The sequence below is a fragment of the Gymnoscopelus braueri genome (genome assembly GCF_963280865.1).
Source record: "Gymnoscopelus braueri genome assembly, chromosome: 13".
In the NCBI taxonomy this organism is placed as follows: domain Eukaryota; kingdom Metazoa; phylum Chordata; class Actinopteri; order Myctophiformes; family Myctophidae; genus Gymnoscopelus; species Gymnoscopelus braueri.
The window spans coordinates 22,213,112-22,235,611 of NC_137615.1; the positions used below are offsets into that span (position 1 = coordinate 22,213,112).

At 42.1% G+C, this 22,500-nt stretch overlaps 2 protein-coding genes across 2 annotated transcripts; one reads left to right on the forward strand and one right to left on the reverse strand.

The window, feature by feature from the left end:
- Positions 1 to 4,407: 4,407 nt before the first annotated feature.
- tcap (titin-cap (telethonin)) lies at positions 4,408 to 7,358 on the forward strand. The gene is made up of 2 exons (XM_080446928.1): positions 4,408 to 4,784; positions 5,812 to 7,358. The coding sequence occupies exons 1-2, from the start codon at positions 4,633 to 4,635 to the stop codon at positions 6,200 to 6,202; spliced, it is 543 nt and encodes a 180-aa protein (XP_080303054.1). The 5' UTR covers positions 4,408 to 4,632; the 3' UTR covers positions 6,203 to 7,358.
- A 2,771-nt stretch (positions 7,359 to 10,129) lies between these two features.
- Positions 10,130 to 14,587, reverse strand: LOC308099467 (proline-rich protein 29-like; the record flags this gene model as incomplete). The annotated part of the gene is made up of 6 exons (XM_080448212.1): positions 14,483 to 14,587; positions 14,066 to 14,165; positions 11,762 to 11,877; positions 11,225 to 11,436; positions 10,407 to 10,477; positions 10,130 to 10,158 (listed from the first exon to the last, which is right to left on the reverse strand). Exons 1-6 carry the CDS (start codon positions 14,549 to 14,551, stop codon positions 10,130 to 10,132), a joined length of 597 nt encoding a protein of 198 aa, XP_080304338.1. The 5' UTR covers positions 14,552 to 14,587.
- Between the last annotated feature and the right edge of the window lie 7,913 nt (positions 14,588 to 22,500).

Here is a 22,500-nt window from a genome sequence, read left to right on the forward strand (position 1 = left end):
GTAGCTAATTTGTTGGAATATTTCTCCTTCTTTTTTGCCTACTTGACTGATGGTGAACATCATTTGCAGGAGTCGGCAAATTAACTTTGTGTTCATTTTTTATTTCCCCTTAGGGTTCACCTGTGTCGGTGGCTTGTCCCTGTCTTTCCACTTTATTTACTCTGCCACCAACAAATCTAACTTACCTCAAAGTGCAATCCCACAAGAAGTTTCCCTGCCACCTGTCAGGGCCTCAACTGCCCTCCTCTCGATCCCCTCCCACTCTCCTTCCTGCGCGTTCCTGATTGTGACAGCTCATTTAAATGTCACTTCTCAGCAGCTGTGACAGCGCAGTTACACAACTCGAGGTGCTTCCCGGCCAGCCGCCGGGCCTGGAAGATCACTCTGGCAGAAATCACCTCATCGCTATTCACCTTTATGGCCCTTCAGTAGCCCTGACCTCATTTGAATAGCAGTGACATGACTCACAACAGTACTGCTGTGCAGAGAGCCTATGGGTCTCTGTAATACACTTTTATGAGTATGGGTTTACTCTGTGAGTATCTGTAATGAAAAATAAAATAATACATATACGCAAACTGCTCAGGCTGTGCTGCGTATTTTTCAATTCAGATTACTCTTTGCTCGGCTCAAAGTCGCTTCAATAAACATCTGATCTCACCACTGAAGTATACTTCATTCGTGGTTACCATGGCTGCATAACATAACTTTCTTCTCTCTCCACACACACACACACACACACACACACACACACACACACACACACACACACACACACACACACACACACACACACACACACACACACACACACACACACACACACACACACACACACACACACACACACACACACAGACACACAGAAATGTCACCCTGAATGTGATACTGGAAAGGTGTGGATAGGAAGTTGAGATATTGCTGTTCTCAGTCATCAGAGCTGACAGGTAGATGGAAAAATAACACTGAATATTTGTGTTTGGAATCTAGGACAATGTTTTAGCAGTGCACAAGAAGGTCAGCCAGTTTGATCCAAAAATGCAAACTAAATGTGAACTGTGAAAGACAACTAGCCATAGCCATTACTGCCATAAGTAAAACTGGATGAGCATGTTTATTTTGATGATCAATCAATCGATTGTGTTTCTGCTTGAATCAACAGAAGTTTTATCGGTATAACAATATGTATAAGATACCAAAATACCATGACATAAAATATATGTGCAGTGTGTGCAGTGTGAGTGTGTATATATATATATATATATATATATATATATGTGTCTGTCTGTCTGTCTGTCTGTCTGTCTGTCTGTCTGTCTGTGTGTGTGTGCTCGTGTGCGTGTGTGCGTGTATGAGAATATACAGCCACTCAGGCTTCACTTCACTTTGTACTCAATGGATTTTGCTGTGTATGTTCTTTAAGACGATGACATCATTGGCTGATGTGGATGAGTGAGTCACACTGACAGTAACACCACACCACCAGACTAGCAGATGTGACTTATACATGTGTGCATGCGTGCGTGCGTGTGTGTGTGCGCGTGTACACAGTAGCTGTGCATGTGTGTGTGGGTGGCTGAACTGGGTCTCACATTCTGTAACATGAGGTGATTATGACCAACATGGTCCTGTCATTGAAGCAATGATTGATTGCTGGAGGAACTCTCACTGCTGCATGGTAGCGGCATGTTGTAAGGTCACTCAATATAAATGACCCCTCATTTCATATTGGCACCCCTTTCACCTGTCAAATAAAATGTGATTTACATTTATTTATTTTGTTATGTTTTTCCTATATGACTTTTTTTTAATTTATTTTTTATCACTCACACACAATTTAATTGAAAATTTCCAAACAGAATATTTCCCTTTAACTGAATTAAACTAAACTAAACCTAACCATACTGATATATGAATACTAATATATAGGCAGGCGGGATTATGGTGCTCCTCAGTCAAGGATGATTTAATGCAGGGGTTGGCAACCTTTTTGATATGTGCCAAGTTTTCATTTTCTTGATTGTCAGTGTGCCATATCAACATTAAGTTTAATTATGACACCAAATCAAAATTAAATATTTCCAACTGATTTTGATTGTCCATAGGCTATTCATAACAACCTTATTTTTTTCTTCTTCTTTTTTAGAAATATTTTCTTTCACATCAGGTTGTAATGATCATTAGACTCAGAGCAATAACCCACCTAAAGTATCTCTCACTCAGATTCCCTCTCCAGTCAGAGCTAGGAGTTTGAATGAATGTAGAATTATGTGCAGGATGTAATTTGTATAAAGATGTGAGGGGACTCAACCGACTAAACTTTTTTTGAATATTTAATTTTAAAAGAAAAAAAAGCTCTCTCCCACACTTATGCCAGTGTGCCAGTGATCACCCTCCCCTCTGCCAATGTTGGCACCCGTGCCTAAGGTTGCCTACCCTGAATGCATAGGCTTGGGCTGAAGCTCTATTCCCTTGGGTGACAAAGGGATTGGTCAGATTTTGTGTGTGGCATTTTCATGCCACACAGATAGGTAAGTGTAGAGAGACATAACCAAGGGCAAAGATAGAGGGACAAGCGAGACAAGACATGGGGAAATAGAGTTTGTACGACAGACGGTGCAACTGTTCATGTTTGTGGCAGTTTGTGGCAGCCCTAGGGCCTATGGGCAGAAGTGAAAGCGGCTTTGGAGGTACGCTCTGTAGAGGACACTCAACATGCTATTTCAATTTGGGTACGATTGGATGCTGCATTCATGATATATGCCACCATGAGGCGATTTGAAAAATGTGGGGTTGCCTGTTCACAGACAGACTCACAGACTCACGGACAGGGACAAAAACAGTATCTCCTCACGGCCGTCCTGGCCTGGCTGAGAAAATAAAGTTACTTGAAGCAAACGACACACCAGATTGGACAAGATGCTCCACCATCTTTATTGTACAGTAATTCAGACATATTGCAATTACCTCTCTCTGTCGGGAGAGGCACAGCGGTCATAAATATTATGGATTAGCTTTAAGAATTATCACCCTGGCATTTGTCGTTGCCCAGTTTATCCAACTGGGATATTCCCCTCACCCTTTCTAATAATGGCTGGGTATGTGATAATAACATGATCTACCACATATCCAGATACATTTTCACCACATGCTGAACTGCCACAGCGAGCATCTTCGATGCCATGTCAAATATGGACGCAAACTTGGCTGCTAAACACAGTTTCTATTGATGGTTTGGTCAAATTCACAACTGAGGAGTTTATCCAGGCACAAAGGAACCAAAACACAACAATGACAGGATGTCCGGATAATAATTATATTATACATTACAATGACAAAATGACGGTAGGAAAGGAGTAAACTACACCAGTATAGGCCTATAGGCGGTATTATATGTTTATAATGCAGAATGTTTTAATTTCCAGGAAAATGGGAGGGGGGGGATTTTAGGAACCAATGGCCCCGTATATATCAAACAATGTTTGAGTTATTGTTTGTGCTATATTTTGGATATGCTACCTGCAGTGTAGGACACATTCTATAGGAAAAGTTCATTTGATCTGATTTTTTTGTGGTGCATAAAATGTTTCAATACTGTCTGGAATGCCTTCTCCACTTTCAAGTATGTAGTTCATAGTTGTTCATATTGGTTCATGTGTCATTTGTTGTTAAGTTGCCAGTGGTGTTGAAATCCTGCTCTACTGTGCCATTCCATACATGCTGCACAGGGATTTGTGTGGTATGGTATGGGAGGTATGGTGTGTGTGTTTGAGTGTGTGTGCGTGCGTGCGTTTGTGCGTGTGTGCGTGTGCGTGTGCGTGTGCGTGTGCGTGTGTGTGCGTGTGCGTGCGCGTGCGAGAGAGAGAGAGAAAGAGAGAGAAAGAGAGAGAGATAGAGAGAGAGAAAGAGAGAGAAAGAGAGTGAGTGAGTGACTGAGTGAATAGGCTGAGTGAATCTGTTTGTGAAAAACAAACGTTGTCAACATGAGCTTATCTCTCTCCACATTAGTGAGGTGCCAACAGCAGCTCCATGTACACATCAAGACCAAATGTCTATTAAGATTCCTCTTCCGGGAACAAATCCCTTGTGGCTGTCGACTTGTTTCCATAGATTGTCTCCATGTTTGTGTGTGAAGAGATAGATACCCTCACCCCTGACTGAACCACCGGTACCAGCTGAAGTGGAAAATGCTGGGGCCAGTGGATTACAGTGTGTCAGGGGATTTTTGGCCCAATTACCCGTAACCCCTCTTCAGTGTGAGTTCCAGATCTTGGGAAATGAGACAGAGGGGGTACATGGTGTCGGATGTCAGCACGCACTGATTGTAGAGTGACATCGCTGATCGGGAATAGCAACAGCAACAGGGTGGCTATAAAAGTCACAGATGGACACGGTCCATGACACAGACAGCGGCAGAGAGCAAGAAAGCCTGAAGAGCCGACGGAGGAGAAAGAGCATCCCTGATTTGCCGGGCACACATCGACAACCACTGACAGGCTGACAGACTGCAGTAATCACACTCAAAGCTAGAGAGAAGCTACTGACTCTGTCCTGAGAGGAGATAGACGTGCGCGGAGGAAAAAAGACAGACCAGCGATAAGACTGACAGACAGATCTTTCCACAGCACATAGATGATGCCAGTGTGTACCGTCATAGAGAAGTGCAATGGGGATGTGGTGGAGGCCAAGCTGGCCTGTGCCGTACGAGAGGAGAACAAGGCTCAGAAGGAGAGCTACAGCGCTGATTGGCACAGTGTTACCCTAAAGACTCGGCCCCAGGACAGGTGAGCCCTTACAGAGCTACACACAGTAAAATCTTCAGTTCATTTAAAGGTAGTGCAAGTGATATTTTTTGGTTCAAACAAAAAATAAATTTCTTCAAGTGTGAAACAGATTGCCAAGATCGAGTTAACTCGATTTTAGAATCCATCACTTGATTGCCAAGATCGAGTTAACTCGTTTTTAGTAAAAAGAAAAAAACATTTTTTTTTCCTTATTTTTTTTCTTCAATTTGACCCAAAGACCAAGGAGATATGATTTTTCAAAGATTTAGACAATAAACTGCAAAAAATCTGAAATAATTCTGGCAGTCAATGTGTTAAAGCCCTAAATTCTGATAGTAATCATTGCTATTTTTGTTTTTGTTCAGTAACAGAGGTCTCTCCAGCTCTTTAATAAAAGAGTCATCTAATTTCATCTAATGAGGATAGAGTACCCATTTATCAGCTTAAATTTTATAGCGTTCCAGTTTCAATTTTGTCTGCTCATTTATTTGTGTCATCACTTCCAATTTCACATGTTTATTCTGTATCCAGTATGAGTTCTCTCTCCTAATTGGTTATAATTTGTCTCCTGACATGAAAAGGCGCTGGAGAGACAGGGAGGCCCTGTTACTGAACAAACACTCGATAGCAATTATTACTATCAGAATATAGAGCTATTTAACCAAAATCCAAATCACACCTACAACAAAGCACGCTGTACTGTAGGTGTGTTTTGTGGTGTAGCTACTGGCTGCTTACAAGAGGTGGTCAGAAATTCAATTTATTATTATTATTATTATTACAACAATAATAATGTTAGATTGTATGTAGGCTAGTCTGACACACACTGAAGCCTCAACGTACACATGATCCTCAATTAGATTATTAATGAATTAAATCGGCCCTTTCATCATCAAATTTAATATCTTTTTTTTCTAAAGCAATGGTTTGGCTCTTTGTAGAATTCTCATGCTGAAAGGTATCTAAGGTCTAATCAAGCAAGTGAATAATTCTAAAATCGTGTCTTCTCTTTCTCTGATGCTTGCAGGCAGACCATGAACATGAATGACAACTCTCGTAGGGAAACTCTGGCCCGACAGTGGCAGATCCGCTCCCTGGTACAGACGTGTCCTTCAGGTGTCTATAGAGTGGGCACTGTGGAGCGGGGCGTTAGAGAACACCAGCTGCTGCCAAAGAGGAACACCCTGCCTCTGCCAATCTTCATCCCCGCAGAGCTGGGTATCAGGCTGGGCCGCGGAGCCGCGCACACCGAAGAGGACCTACGGTCCTTCCCCAAGCCGGATGGAGCCTGCCCCCACAAGAGAAGTGTCGATGAGATCACCAAGGACCTTCCACCCGTCAAACCGATTCGCATGGAATTCGCAAAAGGACCAAGAGAACTGGGCCGCTCCAATTCAATCGAAGCCCAGAGAGGCTGAAATCCAAAACAGACGAGAGGGAGGGGAGTTTGAGGGACGACAAGAAGGATAACACATGGGATGGGGTAGTAAAGGGGCATAGTTTATCAGAAAAGAGCATGAAAAGATGCGTATAGATTTAATTCATAGTGACATTCACCCACAATCCCTATTAATGTTATCTACATCCCAAAATGGGAAGCAGAGTACCAGGGAAATGTTATGCTTTGCCATTGCCTTTGACATTTGGTGGGAAATGGTATTAGAAATTATGACAGGAAGGCATCTCTGTTAAGATGGAAAGGCAGACGTGCTGTGGGTTGTGTTCTTTCAGCTGCGCGATGGGCTAATCCCTGCCTGGAAAATAGCAGCCTGGATGGCCGTATGCCATTGTCATGCCTGCAGCGCACTGAATGGCCACCCCTTGACCCCTTCCCCAGCCAGTCATAGACAGGCCAAAAGGTGCATTTACTGTAGAACGGCTGTCAAACAGTGTAGGGAACATTGTATGAAACAGTGCACATAAGCTCAGTTGCAATATTTATTTTGTATTAAAAAAGGTTAATGAAACGTACGTAAAGGAAAGTGCACTTGAAATTATTGTAGTATTATGGTTTATACTTCTATGTGGTGTGACCATGTACCGATTCAGAATGTCGCACAGAGAAAACTAAGTGCTGCAGGAGGAGAGGGGGGAAAGTGCAAGGCAGATGGAATGAAAGAGGACAAGCAGAATGGAGGTGTGAGTGAATGACATGCCTTGGCATTAGTGGTTCAGTTTCCTAACAATAGCTGGTCAGCCTCCAGAAGCACTAGAAGCCCTTGACAATCTTTGATCCTTCTAAAGGGTTTAGAATGTTCCAGCATGATCACACCCTCAGCTGTGTGTGTCTGAATAATATGTGTGCATGTTCGAGAGAGAGAGAGAGAGAGGGAGAGAGAGAGAGAGGACTGACACCTCTGATCAGAAGCAGCATCTAATAAAGTGACCTTTAGAACTGATCCACCAAGTTAATTGAGTGACAGTCACAGTCCATATATTTCATATAATATAACAGGTCGTTCCTGAGTGCCCTGAATATCGACATTTGAATCAGAAGCTGTATTGTATGTGTGCCGTGCCATTTCTAATATTGTATTTTTCTATGAATAAAAATTTATATTGAGTTGCATTTCCCTCTGTGTCCACATTTTCTTTCTGTGATGCCTTAAGTCATAAACATTTGATTATTGATGGATGATCATTTGGCAAGGGAGGGGCCCCTCAATGGTGGTAAAGATTCTGAAGAAACAAGAAACAATCGGACTCGCAACTGTTCCCAGCCTAAAACAATCTGCTTTCTGATCATCTTTCAAGTGACAACTATAGGCTAGGTGTATCACTGCGGCTTAAGGATTCATAGACATATTATGATCACAGACTGTTCCTCCTTCTGGATTGGAGGAGGCCCAGACATAAACAGACTATGAGGTGGGTAGCAAAGAGACTGCCAGACGGGTTGAGACGTAGCCGGGTGTCAGTGCTGCATATGTTGTCTCCAATCACTTGGGTACACACTGTGACAACGTCTTCCTCCCTCCCATCATTACCCACCCACTTCACCACTTTAAGAGTATCTTATTTATTTTTCATGTTCCTCTCCAACACACGTCTCTGCCCAGTGCCCAGAACACGCCATCCCTGTTTAACCTGATGATGCTTGTCAGTGCCATGGTGTCGTCCGTTTTCTAAACATACAGTTTACCTGACTAACCTCCTTTCAGTGGTTCTGTCCAAGATTAGCTTTAATCTTGCATATTCCCTTTCTACATAGCTAATTTATTCGTTTTTACTTAATTATAATAAGCAATACAACAAAAAGTACAAAAGTGCTGGCATCACATTATGCTTACAGTATCAGTACAAACTAAAAGTACTTAATATGCAGAATCGCCCATTTCACAATGATATCAAAGCAATGTAATTAGTAATGTGTTCATCACTTTAATTGCAGCTAGTAAAAGTGTGGAAGATTTGCTTTATGTAGATTAACCTATAATACGTATTATGAAATCATGATAATGTATCAGTTTTGAATTAATAATCTGCTGTAAATCTGCAAGTAACTAGCACTAAAAGCTGTCAAATAATTATAGTGGTAGTAGTGGAGTAAAGGGTACATCTACCTCTGAGATATAGAGGAGTAGAAGTAGGATAAAGTAAAACAATAAATGGAAATAAATCAAGTAAAGTAAAAGTACCTGAAATTATATTATGTACAGTTGAGTAAATGGTCTCTTGTTTTTTGTTTGTTGTCTCTACAGTGTTCATCTGTCTTACCCACCCCTCCTCCTCCCTGATAGGCAGAGCGTGGTGGTTTTGGTATTAATAGCTGGGTAAACACTGGCATTGCCCTGGAGACAGTAGAGAGACAGACACGTCCACACGTTCTTCCCTGAGCTGTTAATCCGGCTATTATATTAGAGATTTAGGTGTTCATCCTTGGCCCTCTATCTTAAAAACAAACCCACTCACACAACCTTCCTAAACCCCCATGCAGTCACGAGCAGAATCTGCAATACAAAGTTGTCAAACTTCTGGCGAATGAGCTGAACGCTGACATCTCCCTTGGTGGACGTCTTTACGTTGAAAAGTTAACCACCAGACCTGGATCAAATAGTATTAATACAATTTTTAGAACCCATTTTACTCTCTTTGGGGCAACAAAGAAATGAGTGACTTAATGAGGATGATTCATAAATGTATATAAAAAAACTTAGCTGGACTTGAGTTGGCTCTGTACTTGGATCGCTTTTGTCCATCTACACCAAATCTCTTCGCCACCTACAAGCTCACAACGCTTCACGTTGTGACGTGTTGTGAGCTTGTAGATCTGCTATTTTTTGCTAATGTTCCCCCAGAATATGGATGCTAGTAAGTCACATAGAACAGGGTATTGTGTATTTGACCACATTATTAAAGTTCTAAACAAATCATAAGATTTGGGCCACATTCACACCAGTTCTTTATAAACAACGGACTCCATTTTTGACTATACCACACATTAACTGCAATGAAATCCATCTGGTAACTTACTTCTTTCCTCTTTTCCACAGCAACCTTGAATTTCACTGTTTTCTCCTGTCATCACCAGCTTGAGTAGTGCATTGACCACTGACCCCCCTAATCCGTCTGTGACTCTCTGTTGTATTTAAAGAAAGGGTCAGACAACACTACATTACAAAAAAATATGTGGTGTCAATCTGCTCCGTGTCCCACAGTGGTAAGTCATGTCATAACCTAGAATGCTGTAAACACCTGTCAGTACCGGAACCCTATTTAATTACAGCCTATTTGTGTACTACTGAGTAGTCAATGCTATTGATTGTAACAGGTCTAGATGATGCTAATTTGGACAACTGCATCAACAGTAAAGCATGCACATGAGATTTATATATAGGCTACTCCTGTATGTAGCCTAAGATCTGTATGCACTGTGGAGGCCAGTGTTTTTCCCAGTAGAAACATCAACACACATACACAAGTCACACTGTTGTACAAAAGTGTATTATACAAACCCATCTGTGTAATCAATTAATACTAGAAACAAAGTAAGCAAGAGTCTGTTCTCAGTTTTCAAAATGGCAAATCACTTGCTGCTCCCCACTGGACGCATTGGGGTATTGCACCTTGGCAAAGATGAGAGATCTTTTTTTTAAATGTAATTATTATATACATCATTTATTAGCTTTCTCTTCTCGCTGTAGATGAACATAAAACAGATAATAGGCAAAGAGAAAGATAATTTGAAATGGAGGCTGAAGTGACTCGATAAGAGTCCTGAACGGAAGCAGCTGAATAAACATGGGACTGATGTTCCTACATTATGAAGACATCTCTCCCAAGGCAAATGCACTCATGAAGTATCATCAAAACAGCAATAATCAGACTCCCGTCTCTAGTGCCACTTATCTTCTCTCTGTAGCATTGTAGTACTCTGTGAGGGAATCAATGAGAAAACATGAGAGATAAAACATATCTGATGAATGTATTCCTAGGGCTATACATAATCCTCTGTGCCATTATCAATGTAACAGCGCCCCAATCAGCACCCTCTCTCATCACCATTTTTGTGATACTTGCTGTTATCAACTTCATTACCGTTGTCTTTTAAGGATGACGGTATTGGCTGACATCATAAGAAATTAGTGTGCTAATAACTAGTGTCACTGTATGGTGTTGTACCTGTTGCAGGTGGGACATCGGCTCCCACTGTCCCTGTGGCGCTGGGTGGGGGAGGTGGAGGGACGGCTCGCCTGTATTGCGTCACATCACATACAAGCATCAATACAATAAATGTCATACCCTTTGACAAATGCATAATGAATGAGTTTCCATGTATATTAATACAAACCTTCTACATGCTATATGCAAGAATAATTGAAAGACCCTCCAGTATTCTTTGTGTTTTTAGTGAGAAATAAGTGCATTTTTGACTGGGAAGTACAAAATGGGGAGTACAAAATGTCAAGCTCCTCTTTGGCGAAAGGTGATGTACGATTTATTATCCCGATCCTAAACACTTTGCTCATCTAGAGACTGAGGACAACCTCCCAGCTACTTGTTTCTCACCCAAAACTGGGTGAGAAACAATTAGAAAGAGGTGGTTATTTAGGGTAGTCCGGTCCGTCATTTCCAATGTGCTTGTGGATTCTTTAGCAGCTGTTCTTGCAGCTGTTCTAGCAAATACCTTGGATTTTGAACTCCCCTGACATATCGATAGCCGGCTATCTCAGATCATCTGGCAATGCGAAACTATCCTGATCCCATCATTTAGAGAGACGGTCAAACTATGACTGTCTAGTTGGTTTAATTTATAGGTGACGGTGTAGGAGAGTAATCTCTAAATGAGAATCAACCAAGTCTGCCTGGTTGCCATAGTGGTGTGATGTATGATTTCCACAGTCACAGTCACAAGGCCTGAAAATAACAATAAGCCATATGAAAATATGTGCAGTATGAAGGATATATTATAGTCTTGCATGTGTGTGGCTGTATGTCACCTCTCTCTGTGTGGTGATGGTGAGGGAACAGGCTGGGGGGCTTGATGGATGAGGTCTTGGTAGACTAGTGTGGGTTGTGGCAGATTTTGGGGGAACCAGGCTGGATAGGACAGGTATGTGGCAGGTTGGTAATGGTGGTGGTGGACCTCTTCACTCTCCTCTGCCTCCTCTTGAATCATCACTGGATATCTGGTTACCTGAGCTAGGGAGGGCTGGAAAACAGCCAAACCAGGCCTAATTTTCACTGTGTTTCACAAAGAGGCTACAGGTGGAGAAAGAAAATGTTCGCTTCTCATTCAAAAAATTATCTCCTTTCAGCAGCAGTGAATCTAATTAGACTTCATCACAGAAGGTAGAGAATGAATGGAATGGAAGGAAATACAGTACGTTTAAGTTCACATTGAAGACTTCAGGAGAACATTCATAGGGGGTGTTAAACTTTTTCGAAGTTTCAGAGCTCCTGAATTTCACTTTCACAACTGACTAAAAGCTGATTTGACCTGAACCCTTCAGTCAGGGGTGTTGACTGAACCGTACCTCTGGAGCGGGAGGAGGGTTGTTGTACCCAAACAAGCTGAGGGCCGACATGGTCATGTTGTTCATGATGACCTGGTGCATCTGGGCATTCTGGATCATCATCAACTCTACAAGGTCTACATGATGATATGACACACACACGCACGCACACACACACACACACACACACACACACACACACACACACACACACACACACACACACACACACACACACACACACACACACACACACACACACACACACACACACACACACACACACACACACACACACACCTTCTTAGTTAGATATACTGGTACACTGTAAAATAGAATATTTATATTGGATTTTACATTGCGAATTCACTGCTGTGTGTTTTTCCCCTTTTGAAATATTATTTTAAACCACAGTCATATATGGTATAGCTGGTTGAGCCAGAGTGCCCCATTTCTTTTGATTTCTATCATATTTCCCTAAGGGAATCATTTGAATGTCTCGTGGTGCCAGCCTGAGGTGATGAATATGAATATGATACCCGCTCAATTCTATAACCTCTCCTTCACTCAATATCTGTAGGCAGTGACTCACTCTTCTAAATTATTGATTTCCTTCACAGCGATATGAATACCCCTTGACATCAGCTGTTTGTACATACCAATGATTGGTTGAGTGATGCAATAATCAGATGTGATATTTCTCCATCTTGTCAGCTGCATGGATAATAGCCATGCAACTATTATACAAAATAGACGGTCTACACATGCTCATAACATGTTGCTGTTTTGAGCTTGTAGATCGGCTATTTTAGTTGCGCGACACTGTCATACAACGACGTACAAATTAGGTTTAATCAGTGGCATGAAGTAACTAAGTACGTTTACTCAAGTACTGTACTTAAGTACAGTTTTGAGGTGTTTTTACTCTACAGGAGTATTTCCAATTTTCAGTACTTCTACGCCACTACATTTCAGAGGCTATATTGTACTTTTACTCCACTACGATGTTTGAAAACTTATAGTTACTTTGATTATTATTAGAAAACATACAGTAACCACTTCAGCCCTATATACATTTCGTCCATTTGAAAATAGCAGATTTTTTAGATCTGCTATTTTCAAAATTCTTTTTTTGAAAACTTGATACTATAAGTACATTTTTATGCCAATACTTTTACTCATGTACATTTTGAATTCCGGACTTTTACTTGTGACAGAGTATTTCTACATTGCAGTATTGATGCTTTTACTTAAAAAGTTAAACATGCGAGTACTTTTTCCACCACTGGGTTTAATACAAACGAATGTCGGCTATTGTGAGTCTATTGACAGGCCCTGAAGCTGAACTAACAGTCAGAGAGCCAGAGAGTACAAACTCAGAACCAGGATCATGACCAGAGCCTTTCACAGCAGGATGGAAAATAATGTGGTCAGTGGTTGGGCTGTCAACATGCATTCAGACTGCAAGGTCTCTGTATTTTCAACCAGTAGCTAATGAATATTATGCTAAAAACCCTGCTCACATCTGTTAGATGGGCCGCTACTGGTAACAATAGAATAGGCCATCATTAATATGGAAATGAATGTTGTGGTCTCCAAAATTGAATGCAGGTGCAGTGACATCTTCAAATTGTTACAGTTTTGCTGTCATTGAATGCTAATTTTTCTTTTTGCTGACTCCAGTTTCAACTACAATCCCCATATTGGACTTATACCAGGAAACATTTCTTTGACAGGATGATGTCTTTAAAAGTTCATATCTAAATATGGATGGCTAAGCAAGGATAAGTGGTGCCTGCTGACAAATGTACGCACACACGCGCGCACACACACACACACACACACACACACACACACACACACACACACACACACACACACACACACACACACACACACACACACACACACACACACACACACACACACACACACACACACACACACACACACACACACACATTCACATTCAAGTGACAGAGTTAGCGAGAGAGAGAGAGAGAGAGAGAGAGAGAGAGAGAGAGAGAGAGAGAGAGAGAGAGAGAGAGAGAGAGAGAGAGAGAGAGTGTGTGTGTGTGTGTGTGTGTGTGTGTGTGTGTGTGTGTGTGTGTGTGTGTGTGTGTGTGTGTGTGTGTGTGTGTGTGTGTGTGTGTGTGTGTGTGTGTGTGTGTGTGTGCACATACACAGTGTGGAGCCAAGAGTGGAGCATAAATAATAAATCTACTGTGCACACATGCAAACTTATAATGTGACAGACAGGAAAGAATAACTTGGATTGTGAAATTCTGAGATTTAGTCTGTGTGTGCAGTGACAGCCTGCCATACCTTCCTTGACATGACCACTAGTCCTAATGGAGGGAGCAGAGCCAGGAGCCATCATGGTTGCTGGGAACTGCTGTAGAATAGTGGTGGGTTGTTGGAGAGCCTGGGGAGACATGGAGGGACTGTAATGAGTGTCTCTGCCTGGTGGCACAATGCCAGAAAATCTACCTGCCCTACTGAACCTAAACTCGTCCCAAAAAACAGTGAATAATTAACATAGTTATTAGTTAGTGAACTAAATCCTATCATAGTCTAGGTTCATCGAGAAAATTGTTTGTATTTCCGACACAAGGAGTCAATAATAGGCCGGCTACATTTACCTTTTAACACACCCATGCTACCTGTTGAACTGAGAGATGGCTGCTGACCTATACTAACATGTCATCATATCCAAGCTAAAAGAATGAACGTAGTACTTACAGGACATGTCTGCATGCTGTGGGTGTCGTGTGGCTGTAAGGCTGGGTAAGTAACTTCAGTCCATGCCATTATAGCCTACCTATCTAAAAAGCTAAGCTGATGTTATTTACTGTACCAGGTATTCGCCGCCCTTAGTCAAAGAGACGCTTGCAGGTTGCTATGGGGTGCAGGTGCAAACAACAAACGCCTTTGATGCACCTCACTCACTCTCTCCCTCTCTCTCTCTCTCTCTCTCTCTCTCTCTCTCTCTCTCTCTCTTTCTCTGTAGGTGAGGGCTTTGTTATGGAGTGTGCATGGGTCACTTTCTTCTTTTTCCTTTTTTTCTTTTTACGGGGCCAGGCTGCCAGCATGGCAGCAGGCTCCGTCTTAATGTTGCCTTTATTTTTTCTTCTGCCACTTTTCGCAGTTCTGGCTTAACCGTGCATACGCTTTTTACGAAACTCGGCCATATGGTAGATGGTCATGAAAAACTTTCAAGAAATAATTCTCACAATCTTTCGTCAAAAGGTGGCGCTATAGCACTCAATTGAAAATGCCAACTTTGAACAGGTACAACTCATGCCCTGTTTGACCTACAGCCATGAAACTTCGATACACACATGCGTCTACTCATGATGAACAACTTTCACATGCCGACAAAACGGGGGCGGATTTGTTCTTAGTGAAAAAATGAAGCTTTAAATGAGCCAATGAATATTGCAGTTTTATGACAATTATTCTGCCCCTAACACGTACATGCAGACTCACATTTCTTTGGAAATTTGCAGTAATGTAGACGGTCATTCCAAATATCACTGAAACCAATCTTACTCCAATTGGTCAAACGGGGGCGCTATAGCATTTTTTTTTAAATGCAAACTTTAAACAGGCAAAAGTCATGCCTTGTTTGGCCGACAGCCATTAAACCTGCTTACACATGTGCCTTGACTCATGAGGAACACATCTATCACGTTGACCAGTAAGCTCCGCCCTTAGATTGTCTGCAATTTTGAGCAGTTTGAAAAACACTTAAACCCAGGATTTTTCAGCTATTTGCGTGAAACTGTATCATCAGTGTGATCTCCTTTTCCACAAAGTTTTGTCTGTTGGTCCAATGGGTTCTCCCTTAAGCGAATGCCTCACAATGTCAAAGTCGCCAGTTAAAGCCTCACTTGATGCAGATGTCATTTAAGTTGAATTGCAAACAACGTGACTGTATCAATTAATGAAAGTGCAATTGTTAAAGATAACCTGAAATGCTTATTTGAGAGTATGTTTTTTCAATGTATGACATACTTCATTCTGAAAATAGCCGATCTACAATCTAAAAACTTTTCAGATAACAACGTGTTTATGAGCTTGTAGATCGGCTGCTTTCACTGGTTTCGGTTGCGAGGAGACATACAATTTCTCTATTGGTAAAAGGTTTGTGAACGATCTTAGTGTTAGTGAAACAGGGGCTTGGTTCATGACAGAAGGCAAAAGTTTATGATCTTCAACAGACAACTTCAGCTTGGACGAAGCTATAGCACTACAGGTCGTGTCTCAGCCTGTGCGTCCGAAAGGTCGAGAGTTCGATTCCTGTCAATGGCAATAGGTTGAGGTGTCCATGAGTGAGCTTCTTAACCTGGGATTGCCTCCTGCGTCCTATGTATGACCACCTCAGCTGGGTCGAGCTGAAAAGTAGGTTCGCCTGTTGGAATCATTTGCTTTGTCTCAATTTCAATCTATTCCGTTTCCATGTGTTATTGTGCTATTATTGCACTTTGCTTTTTGTCTGTCTCTCTGTCTGTCTGTCTGTCTGTCTGTCTGTCTGTCTGTCTGTGGGTGGGTCATTCCACTTTTTAATTGCATCGCACAAAACATGACTGCATCAAATAATGCATGTGCAATTTTAAAAGATAACATGAAATGCTTATTTGAGAGTATGTTTTTACAAGTGTGACATACTTCATTGTGAAAATAGACGATCTACAATCACACAACTTTTCAGATAGCAACCCTTTGTGAGCTTGTAGATCGGATACTTTCACTAGTTTTCGTTCCGAGGAGACAAAAAAAAGCTTTATTGCTAAATGGTTTGTGAACCAGTGATCTAGAGTAGTTCGGGACACAGTGGCTTGGTTCATGATGGACGGAAATAATTATAGATGTCAACAGATACTGTCAGGGAAGTCATATATCTAGCTCAATGAGAAGAGAGGCAGCTTGTGAGTCCGTAGGTTGCTGGTTCTATCCCTGTCCCCGACAATGTATTGAGGTGATCATGATTTGGCTTTAGTGTTTCTTGAGGATAGACTTAGGCGTTGTTTTTCTGAGGTTAGTGTGAGGGTTTAAAATGCTTATTTGTTAATTGCATGGTTTTCTTTCTCTCAAGTTCAGTTTTCTATGTTTCTATTGCTTATTGTGCATATTACTTATCATTGCTTCTTTCTTTTTTCTTTCTGCATTCACTGGCCCCGTATTATCGCTGCTTGCAGCTATATTCTTTCTTTTGCTTTTTACCCCTTTTTCTCCCCAATTTTGTTGTTGTGGCAATTGAATCCTCCCCACACACATTTCTGTGTGTTGCCACTGCTGTTGTATCCTACTGGCTCACCCGCCAGTGAGGAGCCCCCCCCAGGAGGACCTAGTGCCTTTGTCCTACTACTCCCGTCCAACACTCCCGAGTCCCCGCCGACAGGTGCCCCAGCCCCCAGCCTGTAGGAGTATGTGTAGTGACAAATATAACCCTCGCCACCCGGCTTCCCTCCCCCGAACACAGGTCAATTGTGTTCATATAGACCAGAGTTTCTCAACCTTTTTTGGGCCAGTGCCCCCTATCCAATATGTCCCTTACCGCCACCACACCCAATTAAAATGTAAGCTTTATTTGTATTATTACTAATACAAATTGTTATAATACAATATGTTGTAATTTAGAAAACATCTCATTGATTTATAAAAGCCTGTTATAAGTAGAATTGTATATGGATGTCAGGCCCTGTCACATCAGGCCACTCTCACAACACTGACTGGCCCTGTCACTGTTACCATATTACCAAGCTACCATGTTATCATGGTAACATGTTACCATATAACATGTTACCAGCCCTGTCACAGGGATGTCAGGGCCTGTCACAGGGCCAGTGACAGGCCTGACATAGAGGTTGGGTGAGAGGGATTTATTTTTTCTGATATTTTTCTGTTCATTTGTATTTTGAACGTCAATGCACTGATTGCTTATTTGAATTGAAAAGCAATTTAAAAAAAAACGTTGTAGTGTTTTCCTTTTGGTCTGCAATACGGGGTATAAAGAACAGTATCAAGAAGTGATGCAGGAACAGGACCTTTATTTCTTTAATATATGATTGATTGATTGATTGATTGATTGATTGATTGATTGATTGATTGATTGATTGATTGATTGATTGATTGATTGATTGATTGATTCTACTTTGTTTAAGTGTCATGCTTCCAAGGAAGCCCAGCCCATATGGACTTACAGGACACTTTTACATTTGACATAGACAATGAACCGACATGACAATTCACAAACAATGATCAAATGAATAACCAACTTTAAACACCCAAGCTTCATACATGGCAGATTACATAATTATAATAATGCAACGTAAAATACAACATTTACCTCACATCATAACAGGAGACCGGACATGAACCTACTTGAAGAACTGAGATTGTCTTCTACTCCAGGCTCTAGAAACAAAATGTGCCGTTTTAAATACTTCATAATTAAACAACCACTCCAACTTCTGGCCATCATATTCCCAGAATAGCTCAGATTTTTTTTGTTATTACATCAAGTAAAGGAACCCTCAAATCATCATACAGTGTACTAAAAAATATTAAATGGAATTCATTTTCAACATTTTTCAGGTCACAAACATTGCATATTCTATTCTCTTCTGTCACGGCTGAGAACCGACCTACCTCAATAGCAAGAGGCAGGATACCATGTGTTCTTCCCGTTGTAAGCCAAGCCTAGTATAAATTAGGCTTCAGTAGCCAGACATGCTTCCACCTGTACAAACACCATTCAACACTTACTGTACAAATCTAGCCAATCTTCCATCATCATCCCAATGAAATATTGACTGCAGAATGAATGAAAACAAGTCTTGGATGAAATAAAGAAGATGTGCACTTCACTATATTAAACTGCGCCCCCCCTTCCCCAAGAGCACCTCAGCGCCCCCTTTAAAAAATATTGCTTCCAGCGGCCACCGAACTTCTCTGTACGCCCCCTGGGGGGCTGTACCGCCCCGCTGAGAAACGCTACTTTACCACTGCGCAAACCGAGCGTGGGGTCACTTTCTTTTAGGCTGGTTTTAAAATGTTAATGCTCTCTTTTTTATTTTGAGTGGGTATCGCCCTAATGCTGCTCTGCATGCATTATGTGGTGTTTTCCTTTGGATCCGGAGAATGGTCTCAATTTGGTGTTTACCCTATTTTTCAAGATCTTGCTTGGCAAGTGGTCCCCAGATCTCACAACCATAGAGGGAAATTGGATCTATCACAGAGTCTAATATCTTTAGCCAGGTTTTAATTTTGATGTCTAGTTTGATGTTTCTTTTGGTGGCATAGAAAGCCTTTCTTTCTGTGTCTTTCAGGTCGTTCACAGGTCGTTGGTTGAAGTTACTAGCTTTGTTGCTGATGTTTAGGCCAAAGTAGGTATAGTTTTTTGTATGTTCTAGTCAGTGCAATTGTATTTAGAAAGAATTGCTGGTGCTGATGGCTGGGTCTTTTTTTTAATATCATAATTTTAGTCGGTTAGATTCACTGTCAGGGCCTACATCTGGGAGAATTTGTGCAGGAGATCAAGTTACTGCTGTAATCCTTCCTTGATTGGAGACAGCAGCACCAGATCATCTGCAAACAGTAAGCATTTGACATGTCTGTGTGTCTGCTTCAGGGATACCAGGTGCTGTAGATTGTTCTAATGTTTTTGCCAGTTCATGAGTGGAAGCGGGTTGGACTCAGACTGCATCCCTGTCTAACCCCCGGCTTTGGGGAAAAAAGTATGTGGGTTTTTCATCAATCTTAACAGCACATTTGTTGTTAGTGTACATCGATTTTATGATGTCATAGTTTTTTCCTCTAATGCCACTTTCCAACAGTTTGTACAGCAGACCCTTGTGCCAAATTGAATGGAATGCTTTTTGAAGTCGACAAAGCTCTCTCTCTCTCCTTTATTTTACCTTTATTTTACCAGTCATTTGATATCAATGATCTCTTTTTCGAGTAAGACCTGGGCAAACATGTCTTTGTCCATATTTGGGAGAACCTAGCAGTATACCAGGTGGCCAGTACAGTTCTTGTCAGCGTGTTCCAAATTAAACGAATAGGCTATGTTAATCTAACTTCCCTATGGTGGAGTACACCAATTAGCGCATAGACTCCATTTACCTCTGCCATCGACTCACACATTCCCGTGCAGCCCACCTATTTCACTGTCATGTCTCCCACACAAAGGCCCATCTGCCCCCATTGCATTTCAAATGGTGTAATTAAAATACGCTGCGCTATAATCTGGGTGGATCGCCTCTATTTATAAAAAACCATGTCGCTGTGTGGGCAAAATGAGACAAAGGGAAGCAGTGACGAGAAAGCTCGATGGGAGACAGCAGAACGCGGTGTAGGTTAAATTAATAAATGGTGCATGATTGGCGAAGCAACCTAAAGAGTTATCTAATCAAGCCCACGCATGTTATATGTGCCTGATTAATGTGATTGTTTGTAGCCAATAGGCTACCGACAGATAGACTGCATAGGCTATGCGCGTGGACACATATTGCTGACCATAAATATGAATATGCTTAATGGCAGATCCCAGAACTTTTCCTTTTGAGTCAAATAACTCTATAGGGTCCAGGCGAATGAGCCTATGATTAAATTATTTGCATTTCTCAGCATCTTCTTGCAACCCCACACACACACGCACGCACGCACGTACGCGCACACCACACACACCACACACCACACACCACACACCGCACCGCACACGCACACGCACACGCACACGCACACGCACACGCACACGCACACGCACACGCACACACAAAGATGGGTGGCGATAGCTTTGGCTGAAAGGTTAGTTCATTGCATTAGAGATCATTTATTCATCATGCCCCAGGAGTGCTGATGGAAGGCCACGCTTAAAGAGGCCCAGCAGTCCACTCTTCATCAAAGCTAACACCATTAGCCACATTAGGTGAACCCTCCAATGGATGCATTAAAAGCAAACGCAGTGCTGTTTTGTGGAATTGAGGCCACCATCAATCATCTGCTGCTGGTTTGGATATTGGTACTAAGATGGGGGATTGGAAGTTAAACCTCTCATCATTAGTTCATAAGTCTGACTCACTGCACCCCCCCCCCCATACACCCTCTGCCACCCCCCACCCCCACACACCCCTCCCTTCTTTTTTTGCCCCTCAACCCTTGCAGCATGAGCTCAAGAACATGGCCATTACCTTTCCCAGTTCCTATGGCAACGCCACCCTGCTCCTGCAGCTTTTATGTGGAGGTTGCAATGTGTGTGTGTGTGCGCGTGTGTGCGTGTGTGTGTGGGGTGGGGGGCGGGGGTAGCATGCGTGTCTGCGAAGATGTGAACTGCACTCTGGGGTTTGTTTGGATAATGTCAGCAAAGAGTATCATCAATTTATTAAAAGTTTAATTTTGTCCTCCTCGCCTCCCTCTCGCTCTCTCTGCCTCTCATAAGAAAAACATGCATTGCCTGAGTGAGCATAGATGCACAACCGTACACAAAGAAATGTAACAAATTTGTGTGTGTTTGATATTTCTTCCTGATTTACCCTACCCCTGCATCTGAATAGTAGTGATTCTCTGGATAGGAACAGTGAACTATAACAATAGATCAGTTTTCTCCTCCACAGCGGCCAATAATAGTTAAAGAAAGAAAGAAAGAAAGAAAGATGTCAACTTTAGGTAAGACAATGCTCGCATGAGTGTGTAAGAGTTAATGGAAGAATGAAGATAGAGCACAGAATGGTGAGGCTGCTGCTCTCTCTCTCATAGAAATGTGAGGGGAGACAGTAAGAGGAAGACAGTGCGAGATAAGGCCTTGCATGTTTCCTCTCTCGCTTTATTCTTCTCCTCTGCTCCCAGAGGATAGTGGCTGACTGACAGATGCCCCCCTCCCCCAAACCTCATCCCTCCCCCTCCCCCACTGTGCCTTTAGTTGGGTGCAGTAACCCACCACCCACCACCATCCTGTGCCAATTAACACATCTCTCCTTGCCCGCTGAGTTCCTTAATACAGTGTTAACTAAGCCACAGACACCAATTGTGTATCTAATGTGGTTGTTTGAGGAGCGTGAACAAGCGGACACTGTGGGGGTTGTGGGTGGGCCACGGTTGTCACAGGCAACGGTGTGGACTGATCGAACACAGCTATATCTTCATGAGTAAAATGTTACTTCCTGTCACCCGCTGGTGCGCTGGTGGATATTCATTACAGGTTATTGTCGTTTGAAATCAATTGGATGAAATGCCCTCGGCCCTCCTGAGAGGACCCAGTCATTAGAGGAAGCAACTTTAATGCCAGTCGTCTCAGACAGGCCAAACTCCCACTCTTTGATGCCTGCTCGCTTTCTGTTTCTCATAGGCTTGATTGGTCCCATGGTGATAGGTTCTTCTATCTACGGCAGCGAAGATGGAGACATTGTTTTATCCACTTCCACTAGAGTTTTTATCCCACTCTCTTTTTCCCGACAATACCTGAATCAGATATAACCCAAGCTCTCTTCTTCCACTTTAATCTGACATCCCTAGCACCACACTATCCCCTTCCTTCCTTGTACATACAGGTGTGGCGTTGACCTGAAAATGATCCTTGGCTAAATACAGAAACATAGATGAAAGTTGGTTCAGTGCAGTGTATGACTGCCCATCCCTCACACATAGATTAGATTAGATTTAACCTCACCGCCGAAGGCCTGCACAGAAAATGAGATTTGGCAATATCACGCTCCATCTTAAACTTTCATTTGGTTAGTGTCGTTTGATAATTAAAT